This window comes from Phaenicophaeus curvirostris, chromosome 20 (assembly GCF_032191515.1).
Source record: "Phaenicophaeus curvirostris isolate KB17595 chromosome 20, BPBGC_Pcur_1.0, whole genome shotgun sequence".
Classification (NCBI taxonomy): Eukaryota; Metazoa; Chordata; class Aves; order Cuculiformes; family Cuculidae; genus Phaenicophaeus; species Phaenicophaeus curvirostris.
Genome location: NC_091411.1, coordinates 1604584 through 1627168, shown reverse-complemented (window position 1 = coordinate 1627168; position 22585 = coordinate 1604584). Strand labels below are relative to the sequence as shown.

The following is a 22585-nucleotide window of genomic DNA, read 5'->3' as shown; positions in this document are numbered from 1 at the left end:
AGTGTCAACCTCAGCTGGGGCACATCAATTGCTTCCTGAGAAAGCTTAAAAACCTCCGCAGCAGCAGTTTCAGGATCATCTCCCCACAGTGCTGTCTCACAGCAAATTGTGAGACAGGAGGGTTTTGTTACTATTCAGCAACTCAGTATTTTCAGTTTTGGAAATACCTTGAACTTGGCCTTTTTGTCAGCCTGAGGCAGCGAGTTCCACGGCGAAGACAACTTTTCAAGAGCAGAACCGAGGAGCTACATGATCGTCTCTACCTGTGTTGCTTAGTCTTCAGAAGGAGCTTGTCATCTGATGAAGTAGAGACTAAACCTGTTTTTTTCAATGAGTTATTAGCATCCTCCAGGATGCTAGAACTGATATTCTCTCATCTGTCTTGACTCGCTGGCTCACACCCTGTCTCTGCCTCGTGTCAGATGGAGCAGCCCTCTCTCTGGGGCCTGAATTTGAAGACGTACTGTTTGTTTAAGTTGAGAAGCAAGAGAATTGATTTTGGAAGTCTTGATAGTACTGAGACTTTTTTCTTTCACCCTGGGAGACAGGATAGTATCCAGACTGCAGAGGATTCGCTGTGGTGCTCTGTTTCTGGCACTGACTAGTTGGCTTCTCTTGCTATGAGGAATAAAGCAGCAATTGGTGGGAATGGGCCTCATAGGAAAGAAGACGACAGATAAGCAGGAAATTGTCCTATCTGACTGGATTTGTGCTGGTAGTTTGGCAGAGACTGGAGGAGGATTATCCGTGGAAACTGAAAGGAGGTATAGGACGTAGAAGCAAGCCTGTTCAGCGTGCCAGAGACCAAGCAGAGAGAGAGTGTCTTGACCTAAACTGTGAGAAAACCTAGTGCAGAATCTCCCGCAAGATTCTGTTACCAAGATTACAGTTACAGGAATGGTCGTTTTGGATCCATGTAGCAGATCAGAAGAAACAAAACTCTGTTTCGGGTATCGGTTTGCAGGTAGCTTTGAATGTGCACATCCTCACCCTCCAGTGCTGCTGACAGGGATAGGTGACCGCAGCTCATGTTTGAGGGATGTGATGACAGGGGAGGTTCAGGCTGGATGCCAGAAAAAGATTTTTCACAGGAAGAGTCATTGGGCACTGGCAGAGGCTGCCCAGGGAGGGGGTTGAGTCACCTTCCCTGGAGAGGTTTAAAAGACGGGTGGATGAGGTGCTGGGGGACATGGTTTAGTGTTTGATAGGAATGGTTGGACTCAATGATCCTGGAGGTCTTTTCCAACCTACTGGTTCTGTGATTCCTTCTCATGGGATTGTGGAAACAAGCATCCAGCCCCAGTCTGGGTGACTTCTCTCCTCCTCACCTCTGTCAGAGACAGGGGCCCTTGTGCTGTTGTGAGCAGTCTGTGATGGAGAACTGCACGATGGGCTTAGGCATTTCTGAGTTACACTGTACAGGATTAGCAGGTGCCAGTGGTATCCATGCGGCATCCCAAAATATCCCTCTGCAATAGTGGGAGTGAGCTCGGGCTGTGGGTTATATGAACGTGGTTTCTATTCTTCATGGTAGATGGTTGGAGTGGGGCTTGGGCTTCAGAAGCTGTATCCAAATGTCCATGAAAGGAGCTACTGAGGGTTCTTCCCTCTTCCCGATGAAAGGGTTGTTATAATTATTTCTTATAGTCCATATGGCCTAGACAAAGGCCTGTCCTCCTGAAGGTTTTTCGTATGACTTTTGGCATTGAAAATTCCTAGTGACCCTCACTGTGCCTTGCAGAGACCGAACAGTAGGCACACTCAAAGAGCATATCCCAGTAACACTCAGAATTTCTCCACGTCACCAGTACTTGTCTGGAGTTGGGGGCCAAAAGGCCTTTCCTGACTTACAGGATGAGAACTTTGCCTCCTAATTCCCTTCCATTGCCAACAACCCCCTTTCCTTTTTATTTCGTTAACAAGGCATGGGATGTAGCTGGAGATCTCTAGGATTTATGCAAGGCTCAGGTAACAAAGATGTAAACTTCTCCCTCTTCAGAGCTCTGAGTGTCACATTAGAAACCTGCTCTTGAAACTCAAACCCTTACTTACATAGAAAGTGAGGAGAGAGATGCAGGGACACCCGGCCAGGCCATGGCAACCAAACAGTGCTCCTGGATGGATGGGGTGATTCCTGCTGGAGAAGGAATGGGTTGGTCATGCGGCAGTTAAAGGTGTGGAAGGGAACTAACAAGCTTCAGAAATCTATCCCCTCGGGTGAGTGGGGAAAACAATTTTGTTACGTGGGATCGGTGGATCCACAGTTGCTGCAGGTCCCCATGCAAGGGATTGGTGAGCATGGCTGTTAGAAAGCAATCCTCCCAGCAGGCACACGGTCTGGGAGCTGACTGACTGTCCAGGCACTAGTTCTGAGTGTTCATATCCAGAGTTCTCTCGATCTCCACTCTTCGTGGCAGTGAAGACACAGGCGAGCCAATCCAGCAAAAAAACACCGGCTTCAATAAACCGATGTTCTACCCTCCTGCACCGCACCCCCTCCGGTGTCCCACCGGCATCCCAATCCCAGATGTTCCGCGCTCCAAATTCTGGATCCCCAGGAAGCAAGGCCATTACAGGTACCAATTGCCTTTCTACCATCAACTTTTTTAACTGCTTAGTGTCCAATCCTGCCCTGGGTTGGCTTTTGACCCTTCCTGGACTCAGTCTGCTCCATCCATGACTGTCCCAGAGTAGCTACTCCCAGAAGCCGTTGAGGGGATTCGATCCTTTGGCACATTACAAAAAAAAAAAAAAAAAGTACGTCAAGCTGTAGGTCTTTATAAACTCTTACCAGTGACAAGTTGGTTTGTTTTAAGCATCGTGCTAACTACAAGGTACAAAAGACCCTGTTTCAAATCCTGGTGTCACAAACTGAGGAGAGCTTCCTGACAAGGATCGGCTTGGTGTCCTGTCAGGTATGGGGATTTTTGTTTGGGTTTCAACTTTGTTTGGCATTCAGTGTTTGTTTCAGGGTGGTGCCTGAGGATATGAAGGGTGTATGGGTGTGTTCACAGTCCTTCGTTCCCCATAGGAACCACCCAGAGATAAGCCAGGCTCCAGCAGCAAAATTCATGGTATAGAAGATTCAAGTTAAGGTTGATCCTCCTGTAGTGTAGTCCCCATTTCCTCCTTCCGAAAGAGATCAAATAGGGGATTAAAAAAAAAGAGAAAGCAAAGAGCACTGAAAAACAACCATTGGTAAATAGGATGTGAGACACAGCTTTCAGATGTCCAGGCAGCAGGGAAACAGTCCATTAAATACGTGGGTTTGATAGAAATGTATTGCATGTTGGTACAGAAGAAGGGCTGGTTGATCAGCTGGTGTTTGAACGCCCCTGAACCATCTGGCATGGACAGACACTGAGTAGCAGACTTGGCTGTGGAGGGAGAGGCCACAGGATGCTGAGTAAGGATGCTTTTTGTTAGCTGACACACACATCCACAGCTACCAGTGTTGCAGTGAGTGGCCTGTCTTCTTACAGCTTTTAAGTCCTGAGGTTCCGTACTGTTACTGCACCCTTGAAGCATTTATATGATTTTCTTAGTAATTTGAGGTCCATCCAGTTCAACCAAATCGGGAGTTAAAGCTGAGAAATTATTTTCATTATTTGCTTAAACTTGCAACAGTCTCTTCCAGTTTCTTGTCTCTAAGTGGAAAAACTGGGGACTTCCTGGGTCAGAGGCCAGATTCAGCTGAGCAGTAACCAAAAGATGTTTTTTGTAAAGGCGCTTTCCCTCCTGCCTCCTTTCTCTTAATCAAAATAGGTCTCAGTACGTTGAGTAAAGACGTTGGGCTGTTCTCTTCCAGTACAGAGGAAGGGATTGTGTCATCCGTGAGCCTAGTAGATTGATCCTAAAGAAATCCTAAAGTATTAGCCTGGAGTCCTACCTGATCCATCTGGTGGCATCATTTCCACGGTGTCTCTCAAGGCAGTATCTTGTACAAATGCAATCTGAGTGGCTTCTGGGATTTCTGGTACCTTCTGGAGTTTCTGGTATGCCTGTGTTGATCATAACACCTCTCAGGAAGACAGTCTCCAGAAGGGACGCCTTCAGAATGTCACAGTTAGAGGCGTTCCACGCGGGCCTGAGTAATTCCAGAGAGGGTGAAGTTGCGCTCTGCTCACCGTGTTTGCACAGCACTGAGCAGGGTGGCGTTGGCTTTCTCTCTACAGGTAATTTTGCTTTGCATGCCAAAGGTTCAGGTAGGAGGAGAGAGAGAAAACTTGTGCCAGCTGCCCTCTCCCATGCAGCAAGGATGCAGTGAGCCCAAGGAGGGGCATTAAACCCATTTTTACTTATTGCCAGACTTGGCAAAAAATGAAAAACAAAATAAAAGGGGAGGGGATGAGGACAAAACCACCACGCAATTTTTTTTCCAAATATATTTGGAGACCTCCAACTCATTTTCACTTGTGACCAAGCCAGGATTTGAACCTGGGTCTCTTAGGGGGTGTAGGTTGGCCTGATTCATTTTGTCAGGGTCTCTTTCTCCCCCTGTGCTGTCTGATGTTCATTACCGAAGGGCTCTTGTTCCTATTATTTGTCTGTCATGGGGGGCACACCAGAAAATGTCTCCAGTTCTTTTCAGTCCTGGTTTATGTGATTCTGTTTTAACTGATTGGATTACCAAGTTCTCCTGCATTTTAGAAAGAGTCAGGAACGCAGTAGACTGAGAATTTGAGAAGCCTGCTCAGGCCTCGGAAGGGTCCAGTGAGGACTAGCTGGACCTGCATTCATGGGCTGGGAGTTTCGTGCAGTTCAGGTCTTTTCCAGCCACGCTTCAACATGGGGAGGCTCCGAGGTGGCACGGAGCTGGGGCCTCTTTATGGAAGTCCTAGCTGCAGTTCTGACCACTCCAGTGGTCTGCAGAAATACATTGTGAAATGATGGTCTGAGACCGATAGTTAGAAGTCCCTGCCACTCCAGAATGAAAGGCTTTCCTTCCCCCAACCCCCTCGCTATCTGATTCACATGTCGCTGAGCCAGCAGAGCCTTGCTAAGCCACATTTAGATGAACCCATCGGGTGACAGTGGGCTCTGTGAATGAGTGTGTGTAGGCAAGAGTCTGCAGCTCAGCCCATATACGTTAGTCTGGCCAGTTCACACGTTATTTATTTCTAATTTATGCCTTGAGTCACCACAGTAAATAAATTTGTGCAGATGATGCAAACCTGGTTGAAGTGAGAGGAGACCTCATACTGTTAGTGCTGTTGAACTCATGCTGAGGGACATCAGCTTGAGAAGGTGGGAGCTCTTCAGCTGTGCTGTGCAGTGGTGCTTCAGGACACTGCAGCAACTGCCAGGGTCAGGAACCACCAGTGCATGGATTTGGAGTTACTGGGGAATCACCCTGCGCTGCTGCTGGAATGCGTGAAGCCAAGTGCAGTGCTAGAAGCACTGGCTGGCACTGCGGAGCAGAGGAGCAAGGCTGTCTGCTTGGTCCTGGGGATGTGCAGGGGAGCAAGTTCACTGCTGGAAAGCACAGAGCATCTACCGTAGCTTTTCCAGACATCGTGGGCAAGCTCGAGGACAGCCCCTCAGTCCTCCTCTTGAGCCTTTCAGGGAGAGTGTTTAGGAAGGGAACACATGGGGAAGCACAGGTGGAGCTGGTGCAGTGCTCCTGTAGGTGATGTTGTGGTGAGGACATGAGTTCAATCCACAGGCCTGGTCGCTGTGCCAGAGGCTTTAAGTGCTTCTTATTGTCTTAAGGAAGAGGAAGGCAAGGGTTGGGGGTCTTTTTGCAGGGGAGGAAGCCATGATCTTTCTGGTTCAGTCAGGACTGGTGTTCCTGGGCTCCCTAAGAGCCGATCCAGGCCACCTCAGCCAGAAGGCATTCAAGGAAAATACCTTCCTGTTATCCCTTCAGTGAATCTGGCCCATTGGCCTCCAAAATGAGGTGTTTCACCGTTCTGCTGTATTCAGAGTATGTGATGATGTGGTGCAGGAGCATGTTGCTTGCCTCCTGTCTGTGCTTTTCTGTGTCCAGTATTGACCAGTCACCATCCCTGCTCTGTTCTCCACCCAGCAGAAAGTGCTTTCAGCAGGAGAGTGGAAGGCAAAGTGCAAAACAACTTTGAAGAAACAAACAGCAATTCTCAGAACTCCAGCGGTAAGTGTGTTCGCTCCCTCCTGCTGTTGCTTACTGTGTCCTTCTCTAGAGCAGGATTCAGCTGGGATCGGTGATGGTTTATATGTTTGGCTACTTTCTTTAAGCTTGCGGGCAGCTAGCTTGGTGTAGTGCCCTCTTCTTAGTCCTTCCCAGGTTCTTGATGCTCCAAAGCCTGTAAAAAACGATGATGTGGGGGTCCTCTTGCTTTAGCACAGATTTTCCAGTGGGGAGCAAAGATACAGAGAAAGGGGGATAAGGATGGAGATGAAGCAGTACTCCTTTTTTTGGCTGTGCATCAGTGAAATCCTTGTGAAGCAAAGCCGTGTGCAATGAGCAAGAGAAGCTTTGAGTGCTCTGGGTAGACCAGTGGTTTGTGTATTGCAGCGATGCTGAATGTGGTGATGTGTTTACACATCACTGTAACTGGAGTCCAGCTGTCTGTGGGTTTGCTACATGGAGGTCACAGCCTATCAGATGTGTAAATGTAGAACCAGAATACATGTGAAGAAGAAATTAAGATTTACCTCCTTTCTGGAGTATCCCTTGAGTTTTAAGTCCAAGTGGTAGTTCTCTTTACAAGAGTTTAATACTACTAGTGTATCCTCTTGCCTTCCTGGATGCTGTGATTCTCTTACGCTCCGTAATTGGAACATAACAGATGGACAGGATGAAGTGTAATTTCAACATCTTGATCCAGAGATAAATAACGTGCCAGCAGGAAAAGCTGGCTTCCCTCCCCCTATTTCCCATTCAAGGGTACCATAACATGGTACCTTTTCCACTCTGCTAGCTCGAGTGGACAAGTAAGGGAAGGGATTTCTCCCTGGAGCAGGGTACACAGCATCTATTGAGGGGGTTTATGTTGGCTTCGGGGGCTTTCTGGAACTATGTTGAAAGAGAATGAGGCAGTGTTGGAAAACCCACGTGCGGTTAGCAGAGTGGGTGACAGGGAATGGGGAAAAATGTCATTTGTTACTAAAATGCTGCATGTGATGTTTCGGGGGACAATGCTGTACTAATCCAAGCATTCACCACCATTACAGCTGTACATTCGGGGACAGAAAAACCTAAAGACAAGCGATGTAAGCAGAACCCATCAGGTGAGCTCATCTCTGTGTTTCAGGTCCTTGTACTCTTTACTCCTGTTCCACTTGGTAGGAGCAGTCAGGAAGTCTCAGGGGCTTCTCTCACCCAGCCAGGCTGGCAGACAGGACACAAAACCGTGTAGGCACTGGCTACCAGGAGTCACTAGCCTGACTCGCTGCTCTAAGTGGCCGCTTGCCTCTCAGCAGGCCTGCTGCTTACGTCTTGTCTCCTGTGGGTGGTACGAGTGGTTCCTCTGAGGGGGTTCAAAGCCCTCAAGGGCGTGTCTCTAACTGCCAACATGCTGTTTGGGTTCCTGACTCCTCTAGGGCCCTTTGAAAGCAGCAGCCTGAGGTTATTCCTTTTTCATTGCTGTCAAGCCCTGTGTAGCCTGGAGAGGAATGATGGAATTATCTCTCTTTGTATCAATTGGCTCGTCCATAGAGCCAGGCATGGGGGTATTCCGGGAACCAGTGGCAAGAAGCACACGCATAAAAAATGTGACTGATCTGTCGGAACTGCTGTTAAATAGTGACCAATCCTTGCTGTGACATGTCACACAAATGCCCCGTCCCCACCAGCTCCTTGTACCAGCTCACATCACACTCATCCTGCTGAATCTGTTTCTGTCTGAACTGCAACACTGAAAGCACACAAGTAAAAGCTAACAGTAGAAATCAAAACACAGCCAGACATTCTCACTAATTGAGTAGTGAGTTTCATATGATTTGCTCATCTTATTTCATTGTAAGAAGTGTTTCTGTCTGCACCGCACAAGTGGTTGGTTTATTTTGGTGGCTTAGTCTGGGGCCTGGCGGGCTGCAGGGGCGCTGCAAGGAGCTCCACTAAGCTGCTCTTTGAGCTGGGGAACCTGAGGAACTTGAGTGAGTGGCTCAGGATTGGTTTGAGGGGAGTTGGGCTTTGGTTGGAAACAATTCTTTAATGCCTGACACACTCCTCAAAGCCAGACTGGTGCATGGAGGCATATAAACTTCTCTTTCCCCCCTTCACTCCATCTTTGTGCTGCTTCCTGTCGTGTCCCATTCAGTGCTCTTTTCCAGATCGTGCACCAAGCCATTTCTTCTCTTCTATTTATTCTTCTTCTTTTCAGGAGTCAGTCTAAATGTTCTCGTTCATCACAGCCTGAGTGAACATCACTGTGTCACACCATGAATGGCACTGGTGATCAGAGAGGCCATGGCGAACTCTGCAGTCATCTGCATGTCTGGGTGTCCAAGCAGAGCTCTCATTAACTTCCTTTTTGAAGAGCTGATGTGTCTTTACCTCCCCATTTTCCTTCTTTCCATGGCCGGTGGGACAAACTCTGTGGCTTAGTGTTCTCATGTGCGATGTGAACTCTTGGGACTGATTCCAGCATTGTTGGCTTGTCCTCTCCTGTGCTCCAGCCAGCAGATTTTATGCAGGCAAGGAAGCAGCTGGTGACAATGTGGTTGAGAATGACAGAAGGATGGACACTTCAGTCTTCCCCGCTCCCATCTGCTGCCTATCACCAAACACTTGCTGCTGTAAAGAACAGTTCCCAGGTTTGGGAGGTGAATGTAGGTCCTGATGGAGCAGCCTGAGAGCTTCTTAAATGCTTCGTTCCCTGTACCGCTTGCTTTTTGTGAGTGTGAGTTCTATGCCACAGGCTCAGTTACAGTGACAACAAAGAGAGCAGCAGGATTTCTTTAGGCCACCCAGCAGGGTACGTGATGCTCTCTACCTGTGTCATCAACCTGACTTGCAGTGCTGTGGGCCATTCCATGCCTGGAGTGAGGTGGAGGACAGCAGGGCGGGAAGGTCAGCAGCTAAACCAGTCTTGGATGCAGTACTCTAGGGAGTCCTGTGTGGGAATAAGACAGACAGAAGGGAAAAGGTTGAATTTCAGATGTCCTTGTCATAGTGAATACTGGTACCTGGGATCCCGATCTGAGTAACCTGGCCTCTTGCTACCCATAAACCACCAACGGTTCCCCTTCTGCATGGCAAATGCTGCTTTGTGGCTGTGTTTGAGTTGCCTGTGAGCAGAAAGTCCTTTTCCCAGCAGGGTGTGATGGAGCCACAGGGTGGATGGAGCCACAGGGTGGATGGAGAAGGGCTGTTTAGCTGCCATCCACCTCATGGCTGGGAGAATGTCCTTTGTGTTACTGAGAAAGCATCTCTACAGCCCTGAAAACTTGCTTTTTGATGAAACCTGGAAGTTTCACAGTGCTTTAAAAATAGTATCTGCTAAAATGTGTGGATTGTTTCCTTGTGCCTCTTCTGGAGCGCAGGCAGCTGACACAGAGGTCCCAAGTCTCATGAAGCTTGGGATTATTCACTGCTGCACTAAGTAAGGTCCAGACAAGAACGACCTGATCCCAAGAGATGGATGGAATTGGCTCGTAGTGATGAGTGAGCTGTTAATCTTAGACTCTGTAAAGCTGCTTTCAAGAAAACACTCCTTGGTGGTGGTTGTTTTGACAAGGCTTGATTTGAGCAGGGTTTCATTGTACTAAATTCCAAAAAGTATTTGAAGACCAGCTTGGGCAATATTCTTCCTGCAAAAGCAGGGGATTGTCAGCCTGAGCATGGGAAGAAGTCCCCAGACAGGGCAGATATGGGTATTGTGTTCTGTTTTGATGGCTCGATGGCTTCCTCTTGCACCGTACGTGGCTGGAGTGGGTAGAGCAGGGTTTGGCTGGGGTTCTGCAGGCTTGGCCCTGCAGCCACACAGTGTGAAACCAGATGTGTTCCTGCCCACGCGCTGGCGTCTCTCCCGTGTTTCACTTTGGGAAACCCCTGACTTAGTGTGCGCCGCATAATCCAGCCTTGACCTGTTGTTTGGGATGCTTCGGATGACTCCTTCACAAGACGAAGGATTCACAGTTACAGCACCTGTAGGCCAAGAGGGATGGAGGGAATTCTGAGACTTTAAGAAGATTAAAAGCAAAGCAATAAGAAAAAAAATAAAGAAGTTCCTTAGTTGAATACCCTAAAATAACACCATTGAAAGAAAAAAAAACTAATTGAACTTGGCAGTGTTTACTGATGTCTAAACTTGCTGGGTGTTTTGAATGTGAAAGAGACAACATTGAAAATTATGTGTGGAATTGAGAAATATTTTTAACTTTCAGGGTTGATTTAAGCTGTATAAATATGTCTCAGTTTCCTCTTCTGCTTTAGGAAACTGTTATTGTCATAAGTTCCAGTGGAATAAATTTTAGCATTTACAGTGTTTAAAATGTCAATGCTTTTCATTCGTATTTACACAGGGAAGCTCCTCTTTCCTGCAGGGTTTATTTCAGACTGGTTAGGGGGCAAGGGAAATATCTGTTTTAGAATCAGCTTTGTGCCAAGCTGAGGTGAGATTGAGACAAAAAAAAAAGTTCATTTCCTCCTTTTGGTTTAGAAGTAAAAATTGTTGGGAAAGTCCGAGAGGTGCAACTTCTCGAAATTTAAAGGACACGGCACCAAAGTTTAAACACAGGCTTAGTGCTATTTCCTCATATTCTATGCCGTATTTCTTTTTAGTGAATTAGTTCTAATTGCAAAGCATTTTTCAGTAATGAACTGTATTTTCCTACGTGTGCAGTGCATTTAAGGTTGCTACATTTAACGAGTGAAAAGGTATGCAAGCAGCATCCTGGAGTGTAATATGGATTCTAATTCCTATGCAGTCTTAGCGTGGAACTATTTAAAGGAGAAGGATAATTAAAAATGTCTCAACCAGCGCTTGCCACATAAACCCCGATCTAGTGGGATGTCCCTGCCCATGGCAAGAGGTTAGAGCTAGATGATCTTTAAGGTCCTTTCCAACCCTAATTATTCTATGATTCTATGAGGAATGGGAGCCCAGGACTTGGTGGTGAGCAACCAGGGGGGGAAGGAGAGTAGGTTTGGGTTAGGTGGTCTCTGCTTAAGGTTCTGCCACATGTCCTTTGGTGCTTTCAAAAAAGCATGTTTGGTTACTGCTTGGTTTGCATCTGGGTTTTAGGGTCGATACTGTCTGCACTGGCCTCGTAATCCAGGACTGTCCCTTGGTGTAGGAAAGCCTGGAGACCTGCGCCCTGAGCTGGTGGCTGGGGACGCTTGTTCTTTCTTAAGTTATAGATCTGAAAAAGAAGTGGGAGCTTTGTTCAGAGCATGAGAGTTCATGTTGGAAGAGAAATCAAATGAGTGCCAACACATTTAACAGTTGGGATGCATTCAGGACTCCTGCCTCATAGCACCTCTTCGTGTAGCACCTACGTTATTGTCTGAAATGGGTGGAAGTGAAATAAATCCTCTCTTCAAAAAAGTTCCCCTTATTTTGGTGTGTGATGGTATATTTTTAGGAGGCTGCTGCTGAGTCGCAGGTATGGGAAGACACAGTTACACTGTTGTTAAAGCTAAAGCCAGGGGAAAAAAACACACGAAAAAAGAAGTTTCCTTTATAGTTCCTCTGCATTTGTTTTTCATCACAGTGTGGACAGAACTGTTGAAACATGGGTCCTTTCTGTGGAAGAGCGAGCTGCCGGGGCTCTGCTCCTTGCGCGGCATCCGTCACTGCGCTGGCGCTGGGTTCCACTTGTGCACAAGCAGCTCAGGGCGGTTTCTGTTGAAACTTTCTGTTAAAAGCTCTGAACTCATGTTCGCTCCTGGCCTCAAACCAGGCTTTGCTATTTTCTCTGACTTAGATGTGGCAATGAGAGTTAACATGGGAATTAGAGTGATTTATTTAACTTAAGCACAAATGCTGTTTTTCCTCTGTCTTGGCTCACACAGCCCTTGCCTGACTCGGGGGCCGTGTTCTCTGGGTGTGTATAAAGCAGTAATAAAAGTGTCTAATAATAGCCCCAGGGAAAGATGTTTTCAATTGTGCAAACAGCTGTGAGCATTAGTTCTGTGTGACTCGAGACTGAAGAGGCTTCAGCAGCTACCAGTGCTTTAGGTTTCTGTAAAGGTATTTTCAGAGACCACTGGTAACCATTAAGGGTGATAGAATCATAGGTATGGGTTGGAAGGGACCTCCAAGCCCATCCAGTTCCACCCTTGCCATAGGCAGGGACACCTCCCACTGGATCAGGGGCTCCAAGCCCCATCCAACCTGGCCTTGAACCCCTCCAGGGATGGGGCAGCCACCCCTGCTCTGGGCAACCTGGGCCAGGGCCTCCCCACCCTCGCAGGAAAAGGTTTTTCACTAAGATCTCATCTCAATCTCCCCTCTTTCCGCTCAGAACTGTTCCCCCTCATCCTATCCCTGCCCTCCCTGATCCAGAGCCCCTCCCCAGCTTTCCTGGAGCCCCTTTCAGCAGTGGAAGCTGCTCTAAAGTCTCCCTGGAGCCTTCTCTTCTCTAGGCTGAGCAACCTCAACTCTCTCAGCCTGGCGTTGAAATTGAGGTGCTCCTCCACATGATGGATAGTGTGGCTTGTTCACAGCAGAGAGAGACCCGGCCTACAGAGCAGCTTGGTTTGTCTCGGGAAGTTTCTCTGTCTTGGTTTGTCTTTTTATGAGGAGCAGTACTTTGTGTCCAGGGCACCACAGAATGGTGTCTCTTCCTTCTGAGGGAAAAGCTCCTTGGTGTTTGATAGGAGAGTGAAATGGTGTTGAGTGGGCTTGCTGTGATGTGTGAGTTTCAGACTGAGCCTGCAAGAGGCTGCTGGAATTGCCTGGGCTGGGTGTTCGCGGTTCCAGCAGCAGCGCTTGCTTGCAGTGAATTTATTTGTTCTCTCTACTGTGCAACTTCTCTATTTTATGGGAAAACTTGAGAATGAGAGTCAGACTCCACTGGGATCTGCTGGCAGTAGAGAAGCCCTTTCCTGCTGGCAGAAGGGACATGTGCAGAGTGATTTCCTTCTCCTTCCAAATTTCCAAACGCTTTCCCTCAGAATGCTGTCAGGATCCTGGCTCAACGCAGTTGCTGGAGCAAGGACGGCACCGCTGCTTCAGAAACCGTCACTGCCGAGCGTGGGGCTCTGCTCCGCTATGTGGCAGCAGTGGAAGGAGCAGGTGGCACAGCGACAGCGGGCGCGGTTCCACAGAAAAACCTGCTGGAGTTGTGCCCTGAGCTCTGATGGCGAGGAAAGAGGGATCAGAGGAGGAGGTGGGTGGGGATGGTGGGTGGGTTGTGCAGCCACTCCCCTGCCATCTATGGGATGGTGTCCCCTCTTCTTGCCTTCCCTGGTGCTATGTGGACAGGTCTGGCCCACACAACATTTACCATTTCATGCACAGACTTTCTGCTGTGAAATTTATACTGTGCAGTTGCAGAAAGGTTCTGAACACACAGGAACAACACGTTGCCAGAGAGGCAGTGGGGCTAATGTGGCAGCCTGCACTCTCTGTGGGTCCAATTTATCACTCCTTATCCTTTTGTGAAGACTTAGGGCCTGTTTCCACCCTTTCTGCAACAAAACCTCTTGTGTGCAGCTCAGCCTTGTGGCAGAACACAGAGGAGAGGAGATGCCCAAGGCTTTGCTTTACCGGGCTTCTGTGCAGCAGTTTGTGTCAGGAGTCAGACAGAGCCATTTCCCTGCTGCTACACAGGCTCCAGCTTTTCCTGCTGCTCCAAGAAAGTGCATCAAAGCTACGGCTGAGTATGAACCCATGAGAGAGCCCAAGATGTACCCCAATGCCTGCAGAAAACTCAGCATCTCTGGCTGCTGCCCCAGCTTCCCGGCTCTGCTCTTGGCTGTGTGGAAACTCGCTTTCTAGAGGTGGGTAGAGAGCGATTGCAGCCTGGCATTTCATCTTCTGAGATGTGTAGCGAAGTGTGAGAAAGCTGCGCTACAGGACTAGAGTTGAGCGTTGCATTTTAATGGTTGGTCGTTAATGTGAAGGTTTTGTAGGGTCCGGTAGTGGCAGGGGACAGGCATCAAAACTGGAGGACCTTGTGCCTGGGTCACAGCCTGGCCAGCAAAAGAAGAGCAACCAGAGCTTGGGATTTCAAGCTGTATAGGGGGAATACTCTAAAAGAAGCCTCGCTGAGCACTCTGCTAGTCTCCTTCCACACTTCATGGCTGCGTTAGGTGAGCTCTGGGCCACATTCACACCCTCCCTTCCCATCACTGAGCAGCAAGTACTGCCGTGAGCTGTGGAAGCAAGGAGAGGACAAGAAAGCTTCCCATACGGGCTGGTGGATTTATCCTCCATTTGCTTGAGAAGCAAGCGTGTCCAAAGGTTGTGTGAGTGCAGTGTGTGCCCACTGGGAACTGGTGGGACCCTGGGATGGTGTATCCTGCACCAGCCCGGGAGGGCTGAGGGCTCTGGGAGCTGTGGTTGTAGATGTGAACTGGAGTCCCAGCCTGCAGCCTGGGTAAGCCAAGAGACTGCTTGTCCTGCTTTGCTCGTACTTAAGGGCTGTCTTGGCCACTCAGAACAATGGGGGTTGTTGGGGACCATGAGATGCTCTTGAGGGTGTCCATATGGGCAGCACAAATGGGTCCCAGTTTTCCTTGTGCTGTCACTAGCTCAGCCTAGAGGGAAAGGAGAGGTTCATTGACTGGAGCAGTCATGGCAGGACTTGTGGGCCTTTGCTGAGTTCAGACCACTTCTGGATGCTGTAAAGCTCCGTTGGAGCCAGGAAGAGGAGAGCTGAAATCCTCCCTGGGGGAGGAAGAGTAGAGGACCTGTGGTGGTGCAGACGGGGCTGTGCTTCCAGGCCAGAGAAAGGGGCAAAAGTTGGACTCACAGGAGTGTTTGGAGCAGTTTTTCCAGTTAACTCCACCTTCAGCTTGCAAGCAGATATCAAAGAGGGGGTGGGGGGATTTACTTGCTGTGGCTACCAGCCCGGATGAGCAGTTCTTTTCCAGCAGTGTTTTTTGCCTGGATTCAGATACAGATTGCTTCTTCCTTATCTCCACCTTCCAGATCCCACTCCCTTTTCACAGAATCATAGAATCACAGAATGGTATGGGTTGGAAGGGTCTTCAAAGCCCACCCAGTTCCACCCCTGGCCATGGGCAGGGACACCTCCCACTGGATCAGGGGCTCCAAGCCCCATCCAGCCTGGCCTTGAACCCCTCCAGGGATGGGGCAGCCACCACTGCTCTGGGCAACCTGGGCCAGGGCCTCCCCACCCTCACAACAAAACATTTCTTCCTAAGATCTCATCTCAATCTCCCCTCTTTCAACTGAAAACCATTCCTCTTCGTCCTATCCCTGCCCTCCCTGATCCAGAGCTCCTTTCTGGCTTTCCTGGAGCCCCTTTCAGTACTGGAAGCTGCTCTTAAGGTCTCCCCACAGCCTTCTCTTCTCAGGCCGAACAACCCCAACTCTCTCAGCCTGTCCTCATACACAAGGTGCTCCAGCCCTCAGATCATCTTTGTGACTTCCTCTGGACTCGCTCCAACAGCTCCATGACCTTCCTTTGCTGATCCATGTCCTACCTGTTCCTTCTAGCCCTGGTGCATCCCACCTTCCTTCCAGCCAACCTGGCTGTTCCCAGCTCTCTGCGTTGTAAGGGGCTTAGAAGCTGAATTCTCAGAAGTATGAGGGTTGAGAAAGCCCTGGGAAGTAAAGCAAGTTCATCCATTCCTACTGGGATTCTGCGTTTCCTCCCAGGCTTATCTTCCCTCCTCCCTGGGAAAGACTTCTGAATTGTTGGATGAATTTAAACATTACCCCTAATTTTAACTTAACTCATTTTCACTTGTAGCAAACTGTAGACTTCTTTGACTATTTGTCTCAAAGGTATGGAAATACTTCTGTATGTTCCAGTATTTTCAGGAGGTGAAATGAGTTTTTGAAACTTGGTTGTGGTTCTGTTCCAGAGGCGGACATTTCAGTAGTGGAACAGAAGGGGTGGCTTTTTGGAGTGGCATGAAAATCAGCAGGATTTTTATGAGAGGGATCATAAATTTGAGATCTTTCAGAATCTTTGAGTGCACAGTTTGTGGTAGTGGCAGAGGGGGAGGCTTGAGATGAAGAACTGTGGAGTCTATGGTGGCTCTGCATGATGGACGGAGGTGGAAAGAACTCCGAAAAAACTGGTTTAGAGTGAAGGGGAGTCAGGCAAGGGGTGGTCTGGAAGAAAGACAACAGAGCTTTATGGTGATAAAACAGACGAGAATGTAACAGGAGGAAGGTAAAGCGTCTTGCTGAGGCAAAAGAGGCTGAGAAGAAAATGTGAGGATGCAGTGAAACAAGGGAAAAAATGAATGTGAGAAGCATGCTGCGTGGAGAGTGCTGGACATGTGCGAGTGATTTGCTTCCCACTGTGACTGAGCTTATGGGAAGAGTTGTTCAGTGGCTGCTTGGAAATGGGCTTCTAGGGGAATGGTGGAGTTTGTGTGCATGTCTGGGAGCAGAGGGGACTCCTTGGACTGCAGCAGGGAAGGATGGATTGCTCCACCGGCATTTTCTCTGGCCAAGGTTACTACAGGCAGAGATGGCAGAGGGGGGTGTGTGTGTCCGCTTCTGTTTAAATGACACATGGAGACCTAGAAGTGTCCCAGAGAGCCACAGTCTGACATCTCTACATTCCAGGCTTTCTGCAGCACCTGAGATTCACAGCATGTGCTGTTCCGCTTCGGCGAAGAACAGGGCTGGTTGATTTGTGAGCTGCCCTGCCTGCTGCACTGGAGCTCTTCTGACCCTGCCAGGAACCTGCCAGCAACAGTCAGCAGGGTCTTTGAAGTGTGACTTCTTCTGTTAGATTAATCAAATGTTAATTGTGACACTTGAAGGGGGAGTCAGCCCATTCAGTTGGAGATATTTCTATCTGAGCAGTCTTGACTCTGTAAGCAGTAGAAGTGAACAGGGGTATCTGTAACACCAGTCATCTGCTGTTGTAACTGGTATCTAAAGGGGTCGTTTGCACCCATGAGGGGTCTTCTCCTGTCTGATAATGACAAAAGGACTCTGAACACTTAGATTACATTGTACCTCTTGCAGTGTTTTATCACAACTGACTGTTCCACTGCCGGTGACTTCAACAGGTACAGCCAGTCCATGTTAGTTCTCCCAGACTTGAAATTCCTGTGTGCCACTCAGCTGACAAAGTCTTCCCTTCTTTTCACAAGCACAATAACCTAAGGACAGCATTTTGGAACTTCCTTGATACAGCAAAGCACGGGAGTAACATCACAAGGAAATACAATAAGTTAAATAAAGCACTGAGCACAGCTCCTCCAGATGGAGCTGGCTCTAGAGTTTCAGAGGGCTGGAGGTTCTGTGAGAAGGGCACAGCAGGGTGTTTAACCTTACGGTGTACAAAGTATAGCTCATATAAACTGCTTTTGGTCTCTTACGTTTTATCTCAGAGCTTCCTGTAGCCATTGATGAATTCTGAGTTTGCTACCTGAGTAGGCATCTTGCAGATTGTAGCCAAGTCACGCTTGGGCTTTCCTGTATTTTGGTTCTTCCATCCTGGATGCTGGTGCTTTTGCCTATACGCAATAGATTTCTTGAGTTTCTTTGATGCAAACTATGCTTTTCCCTCCGAATGCAGAGATGGCTGGGGTGTAGGAGCAATAGACCCCGCTCTGCGTGTGCCAGGCATTTATTTATGAAGTTATTTATAACCCAGATGCTTGCATTTGTCCATTCTGCTGTTACAAAACAAATGCCACAGCGTAGCTGGTGGCAGCGTGCTGGTCTGTCTGCAAACTGCTGTGTTAATGTATTTCAGCCACTCTAGTTGGACATCACATCTGTCAACCAGTGCACTCCGCTAATATTGTTTAAACAAACCACTGCAAACATTTGCCATTAGGCTAATTCAGTGGAAAAAACGCACTTCCAACATCCTTGTTAGGACAGAACTAAGCGTATCTTTCAGCTTGTGAGGGAGCTCTGCACCCAGCTCTTTCCTGACTCCAGCTCATCCATATTAACTCTGGCAACATGGCTCTCCCGCTCTGCTCTCAGCCTTCTGGCACAGCTCTGGTTTCTGTGGCTCTTCCCCTCTGCTCTCCTTACCCCGAGGCTTTGCTGCTGCTGAGCCCATCAGCCCTCGCTGTTCCCCAGTCTTGCTGCGCTTGTCGACAGCCACAAAACCCCAAGCTGGGTTGCCCCCGGGCACTGCTCCATGCCCCAGCTTGGGAGCAGCAGGGTTTTTCACAGCCCGATGCTCCTTGTCTTACTAGGAAAGGCAGCAGAGACTGGAAGTGGACGGAATTGGATGTAGAATCAATTCACTGTGCTTTGCTTTCAGGCTTAAAAAGAGCAAGGACATGCTTAAAACAGCAGGCATAAGGTAGCGAACCCCGGTGAGTGTGCAGCCTCTCCGATCCTTGTGCAGATCCACTGACATCCTGCACTCCAGCAGGAGCTTCGCTGTAGTGTGAGAGCTGTCCCTCTGCCATCCCGGGCTTTCTTGTGGCAGCAAAGTGGGAATAAATGCCTGAGCCTGGCCCAGGACGCAGTGAGGTGTCCCAGTGCTTTCCTGAAGCCCAGCGGGTTCGGTCCTCGGGAGCTGCCGTGCCGTGCACACGCGGGCTGAGGTGGCGAGGACTGGGCCAGGGCGCTGCCCTGCTGCTTTACAAACTGAAGTAAGCTCCTGTGCGGCTTCCCTGCATACTCTGTGTAATTCTTCTGAACTGATCTCTCCCAAACAGAGCCTTACACCTGTGGAGCTTGTGGAATCCAGTTCCAGTTTTATAACAATCTCCTGGAGCACATGCAGTCCCATGCAGGTAAGCTGGGCGCTTCGACTCGCCTAAAGCGGAGAACTAAATTCTGCGCTGATGACCCCATTGTGTGTCAGTCGAGCTCTCCGTGCTCACAGTTTCCAAAGCCCCAGTGATTTCACCTGCAGCAAAACAAATACCCCAAAGCTGGAGCGCAGAGCAGTGGCTGCAGCAATGCAAGGCTCAGGGCGTATCATGAGTATTGCTTCTTGCCATAGGAAGAGAGGAAAGAGCAAAACAAAAAGAGAGGAATGAGGAAAACTACTGATTCCTTTTATCAAAGGTATGTAGGGAATGGCCAGACATTAATGGGTCGCTCCTCCAAGCAGATTAAATCTCCCCAAAAAGGGTAGTTCTCATTGGAACAAACAAAGCCAGACTGCTTGCAGGGCAGCAGAGCCTTTGCCTACACAAGTCCTTTCCCATGCTTGTGTCTCGCAGTTCTGCAAAGGGCTGAAACGTGTTCTCAGAAGAATTTGCCACTTGATTAGCTGTGTTTCTTTCCTTCTCAGTTATCCACAAAAGGAAATTCTGAGGGGTAGTTCCACTGGCTGGTTTCTAAGCCGCCTTTTTGTTCTGTGTCTCAATACAGAAGAGAAGATTTTAAAATTGCAAAGTGAGAACTGTTTCACAGCCAGCGGTCAGAATATGCAAGAATGAAGAAACAGGAACTTCTTATCTTTTTATCTTATTGTTCCTCTTGAATGAATGTTCAAGTCAATTAACGCAGGTTTCCAAACAAATTCACCTTCAGCAGAGCTGTGTTCTCTGCCAGATGGCTGGTCTGTTGAGATACACATTCAGTGCTCGTGTTTGTCCTCACTGTACAGGTAGGAAGCACTTAGAATGGTGTGGAAGGACCGGTGACTTGAAAAAAAGCAGATTTTCTGTTCTGTAACAGTAATTCTGATCTTATCTTTTATTTATCTTGTCTTTTATTCTAGTCTTATCTTGTTCTGTGTTTTAGTCCTAATTTTAATGAGTCTCCTTTGAGTTCTTCATCCATGCAGCTGCTTGCTCCCAGTTCAGTTCTCACCGGCGAATCTTAGTGCAGGCTTTGTCTGTTGTTCAGCAGCTTCTTTATGATGTTATGAATAGACATTTAGGGTGATTTGGTGCAAGGTAATATGAGTTTTGTGGATGTTATTTTCTGTTAGAGCATAAGCTGGTTATTGTGGAGTAGCACGTGCTGTCACTCCATCTTTTGGGGTCTGTTGTTGCTCCTTGTCAATGGCAAATCTCTGCTTGCCTCCAAGCTGCGTCCTGACCATCCCGTCCCTTCTTCTGGTCTCTGGTAATGGGAAACAGCATTTTGAGTTACAGCTCTTGGTGACACTGAGTAGAAGAGCTGTGAGGGAGAGCCCAGGGCTGAAGTGTCACAGGGGAGAACAGCAACCCACTGGCAAGGTGTGAGCGTTGAAACTTTCAAACTAGTGCTGCCTGCAGATTCTTCCTTCTCTCTGTTCACAAATGACCCATGGCCTCTGGGTTTGTCCACCTGGGTTACCCTGGACTCAGAACAGGGCTGGAGGGAGCAGATATTGGTGATCTGACTCATGTAATTTCAGCAGAGATCACTTCTCTCCAGCTCAGGTTTACTGCTATTAAACTCTGTACTTTTCCATCTCTCCCTGCTCTGTTCGTCATCATCTCCTGCTTGGCTGCTTCCCCTCAAATGTCTCACCAGTGCAGTTGCATTCGTCTTGTCTGTGTCTTTTTAGAGGGCTTTTTCCAAGCATCACCGCACCAGCCCCTGTGTGAGCTGCCTGCCCCTGCTGTGCTGTCTCTGTGTGCGGTGCTTGCAGTCCTGTGCTCACACCTCTCCCTCTGGAGGGAACAGCAGCTGTTCCCCCAGATCCGTGCAGCTGGGGGCAAGGAGGAGCACCAGATGAGAAGGGGTGACACCCATGGGTGTCGGAGCAGCAGTGGGGATTGCACCGGACTTGCAGTTCCTCTGATCGCAGTTCGTTACCTTTTAGCCTCTCAGAGCTTGGAGATTTCCATCTCCAAGAAACACCATCAGCGCAACGTGTCTGAGGGCTGGGAGTGCAGACTGGCAGTGGCCAGTGGAACCAATGGCATGGAAACCTCATACTGGGGACACTGTAGTAGCCATTTATACCAGTCCATGTGCCTGAGACCAGGAAGGCTTCACTGTGGGGATGCAGAGATACAAAAAGTCCGTGTGGGTCAAAACTCCCTCGGTTAATGTCTTCAGGAGTCCAGATGGGCTCACCGTGTCCAATGCGAAGCACCAATCTCTTCCAACTACACGTGATGCATCCACTGAGCCCCTCTCACAAGTGAGCGAAGGCAGGGAACGTGCTGCTGGCCTCGAGGAGCAAAAGCAGAGATGCACTGGCTCTTGTGTCATTCAGAGGGCTGAGCCCAGAGGCCTGAAGGTAATAAGGAGAGATTATAGCTCCATAAAGCAGCTGCACAATGAGAAGAAGCAATTAGAATGTAAATTGGAGAGTTAAAGGCAGAAATAGAGCAGCAGAACACCAGGCAAAGGAAGTTGTTCTGTAATTACACTCTACAATATACAGCTTTGACTCCCTTCAAAGTACTTTGTTTGGGTTGAGTGCTACCATATAATGCCCTTCCTACAATATAGAGCAAAAAAAAATAAAAGAACGGCTAGGCTGAACCTGGATTAAAGGATTGGAGGCATGAAAAGAAATTAAAGACTCACGATCGGTGCAGTTCACAGGCTGCTTGATAAGGAAGATGAAGTTGAAATGCACAAATCTCATTAATGCCATTTTGAATGCTAGTGGATATTTATACATAATAAATCCCCTATTGTTATGAAATAGAAAAAAGAGTTGGGAGGATGAAATACAGAGGGTTTCTCCCCCATCTGCCCCTCACCAAGACACAGAAGGCCTGAACCATGGACAAAGTTGACAGGCAACCTCACACATTATCCCTTGCCTACCTACAGATGCTTGGAGTTGAGGACGGAGGCTGCATTAACTCAGGTCTAGGTGAATGCTGGGGGAAAGTAACATGTTCTATCCAATCACTGGCATCCACTAGTGCACCTCTTGCTTGTCACGTGTCTTCCACATCTGCAAAGACCGACCTCTGGCTGCAGTTGGGGCATCACGGTGCTCCCCAGGTACCAGCCACCACCAGTGAGTTCGCTGGGCATGTATGGTCCCTTTGTCTGCCCTGGTTCTGTCACATCTGTGGATTGCTCTTCGATATTGATCCAAGCTGTGGCCAGTGCAGTGCCCAGATCTGAGAAGTCTGCAGTCTGTGGCTGTTTATCAGCAAGTTTTGTGGTTGCCCCAGCAGCCAGCATGCAGAGCTACTCAAATTTAAGAGGACTTGCTCATAAGGAAGAGGACAGTGGAGTTTCATCACATCAGTGCTTTCCTCTAGATCCTTGCTGGTCTCCCTTCCCTGCCAAGCCATTGCTACACATGAAGGAGGGAACTTAACTCTCTCTTGTCTGCTCTGCTGGGCAGCCCAGTGCTCTGCCCAGCACTGGATCAACCTGGGCTGCAGGGCAAAGCGCCTTTGTGTGCCTTAAGTCATTCCTCTAATTCCTTCTCTGCTGTCTGGAGTGCTGGGATAGGGTTCGTTTCACCACATGCCGTGCGTCAGCTACAGATATTGCCACCTGAGCTGGTCAGCTTGAACTCTTTTTATGGTGGAGAAGTCACTGACTCCAGGTGAGTCAGAGCATGATGGCTCTTGAACTACAAGAGGCATCTGGTTCTGCCTGGTTGAATGGGTCACACTGCTAAGCCTGTTGTGCACCACTGAGTGTAAAAGGAGCCCAACGGC

At 48.6% G+C, this 22585-nt stretch overlaps 1 protein-coding gene across 14 annotated transcripts in view; it reads left to right on the top strand.

Annotated features, from left to right (window-relative positions):
• The window catches only part of ZNF618 (zinc finger protein 618), a 159920-nt gene that overhangs the window by 126736 nt on the left and 10599 nt on the right, over positions 1-22585 (top strand). For 7 of the 14 annotated variants that reach the window (XM_069873050.1, XM_069873053.1, XM_069873051.1 and 4 more), the window contains 4 exons: positions 2388-2576; positions 6029-6112; positions 7156-7212; positions 18716-18793. In XM_069873050.1, coding sequence (XP_069729151.1) covers positions 2388-2576; positions 6029-6112; positions 7156-7212; positions 18716-18793 — 408 coding nt within the window. The remainder of the gene's footprint in view (positions 1-2387; positions 2577-6028; positions 6113-7155; positions 7213-18715; positions 18794-22585) is intronic. The other 7 variants (XM_069873056.1, XM_069873044.1, XM_069873057.1 and 4 more) reach the window with 5 other exon arrangements.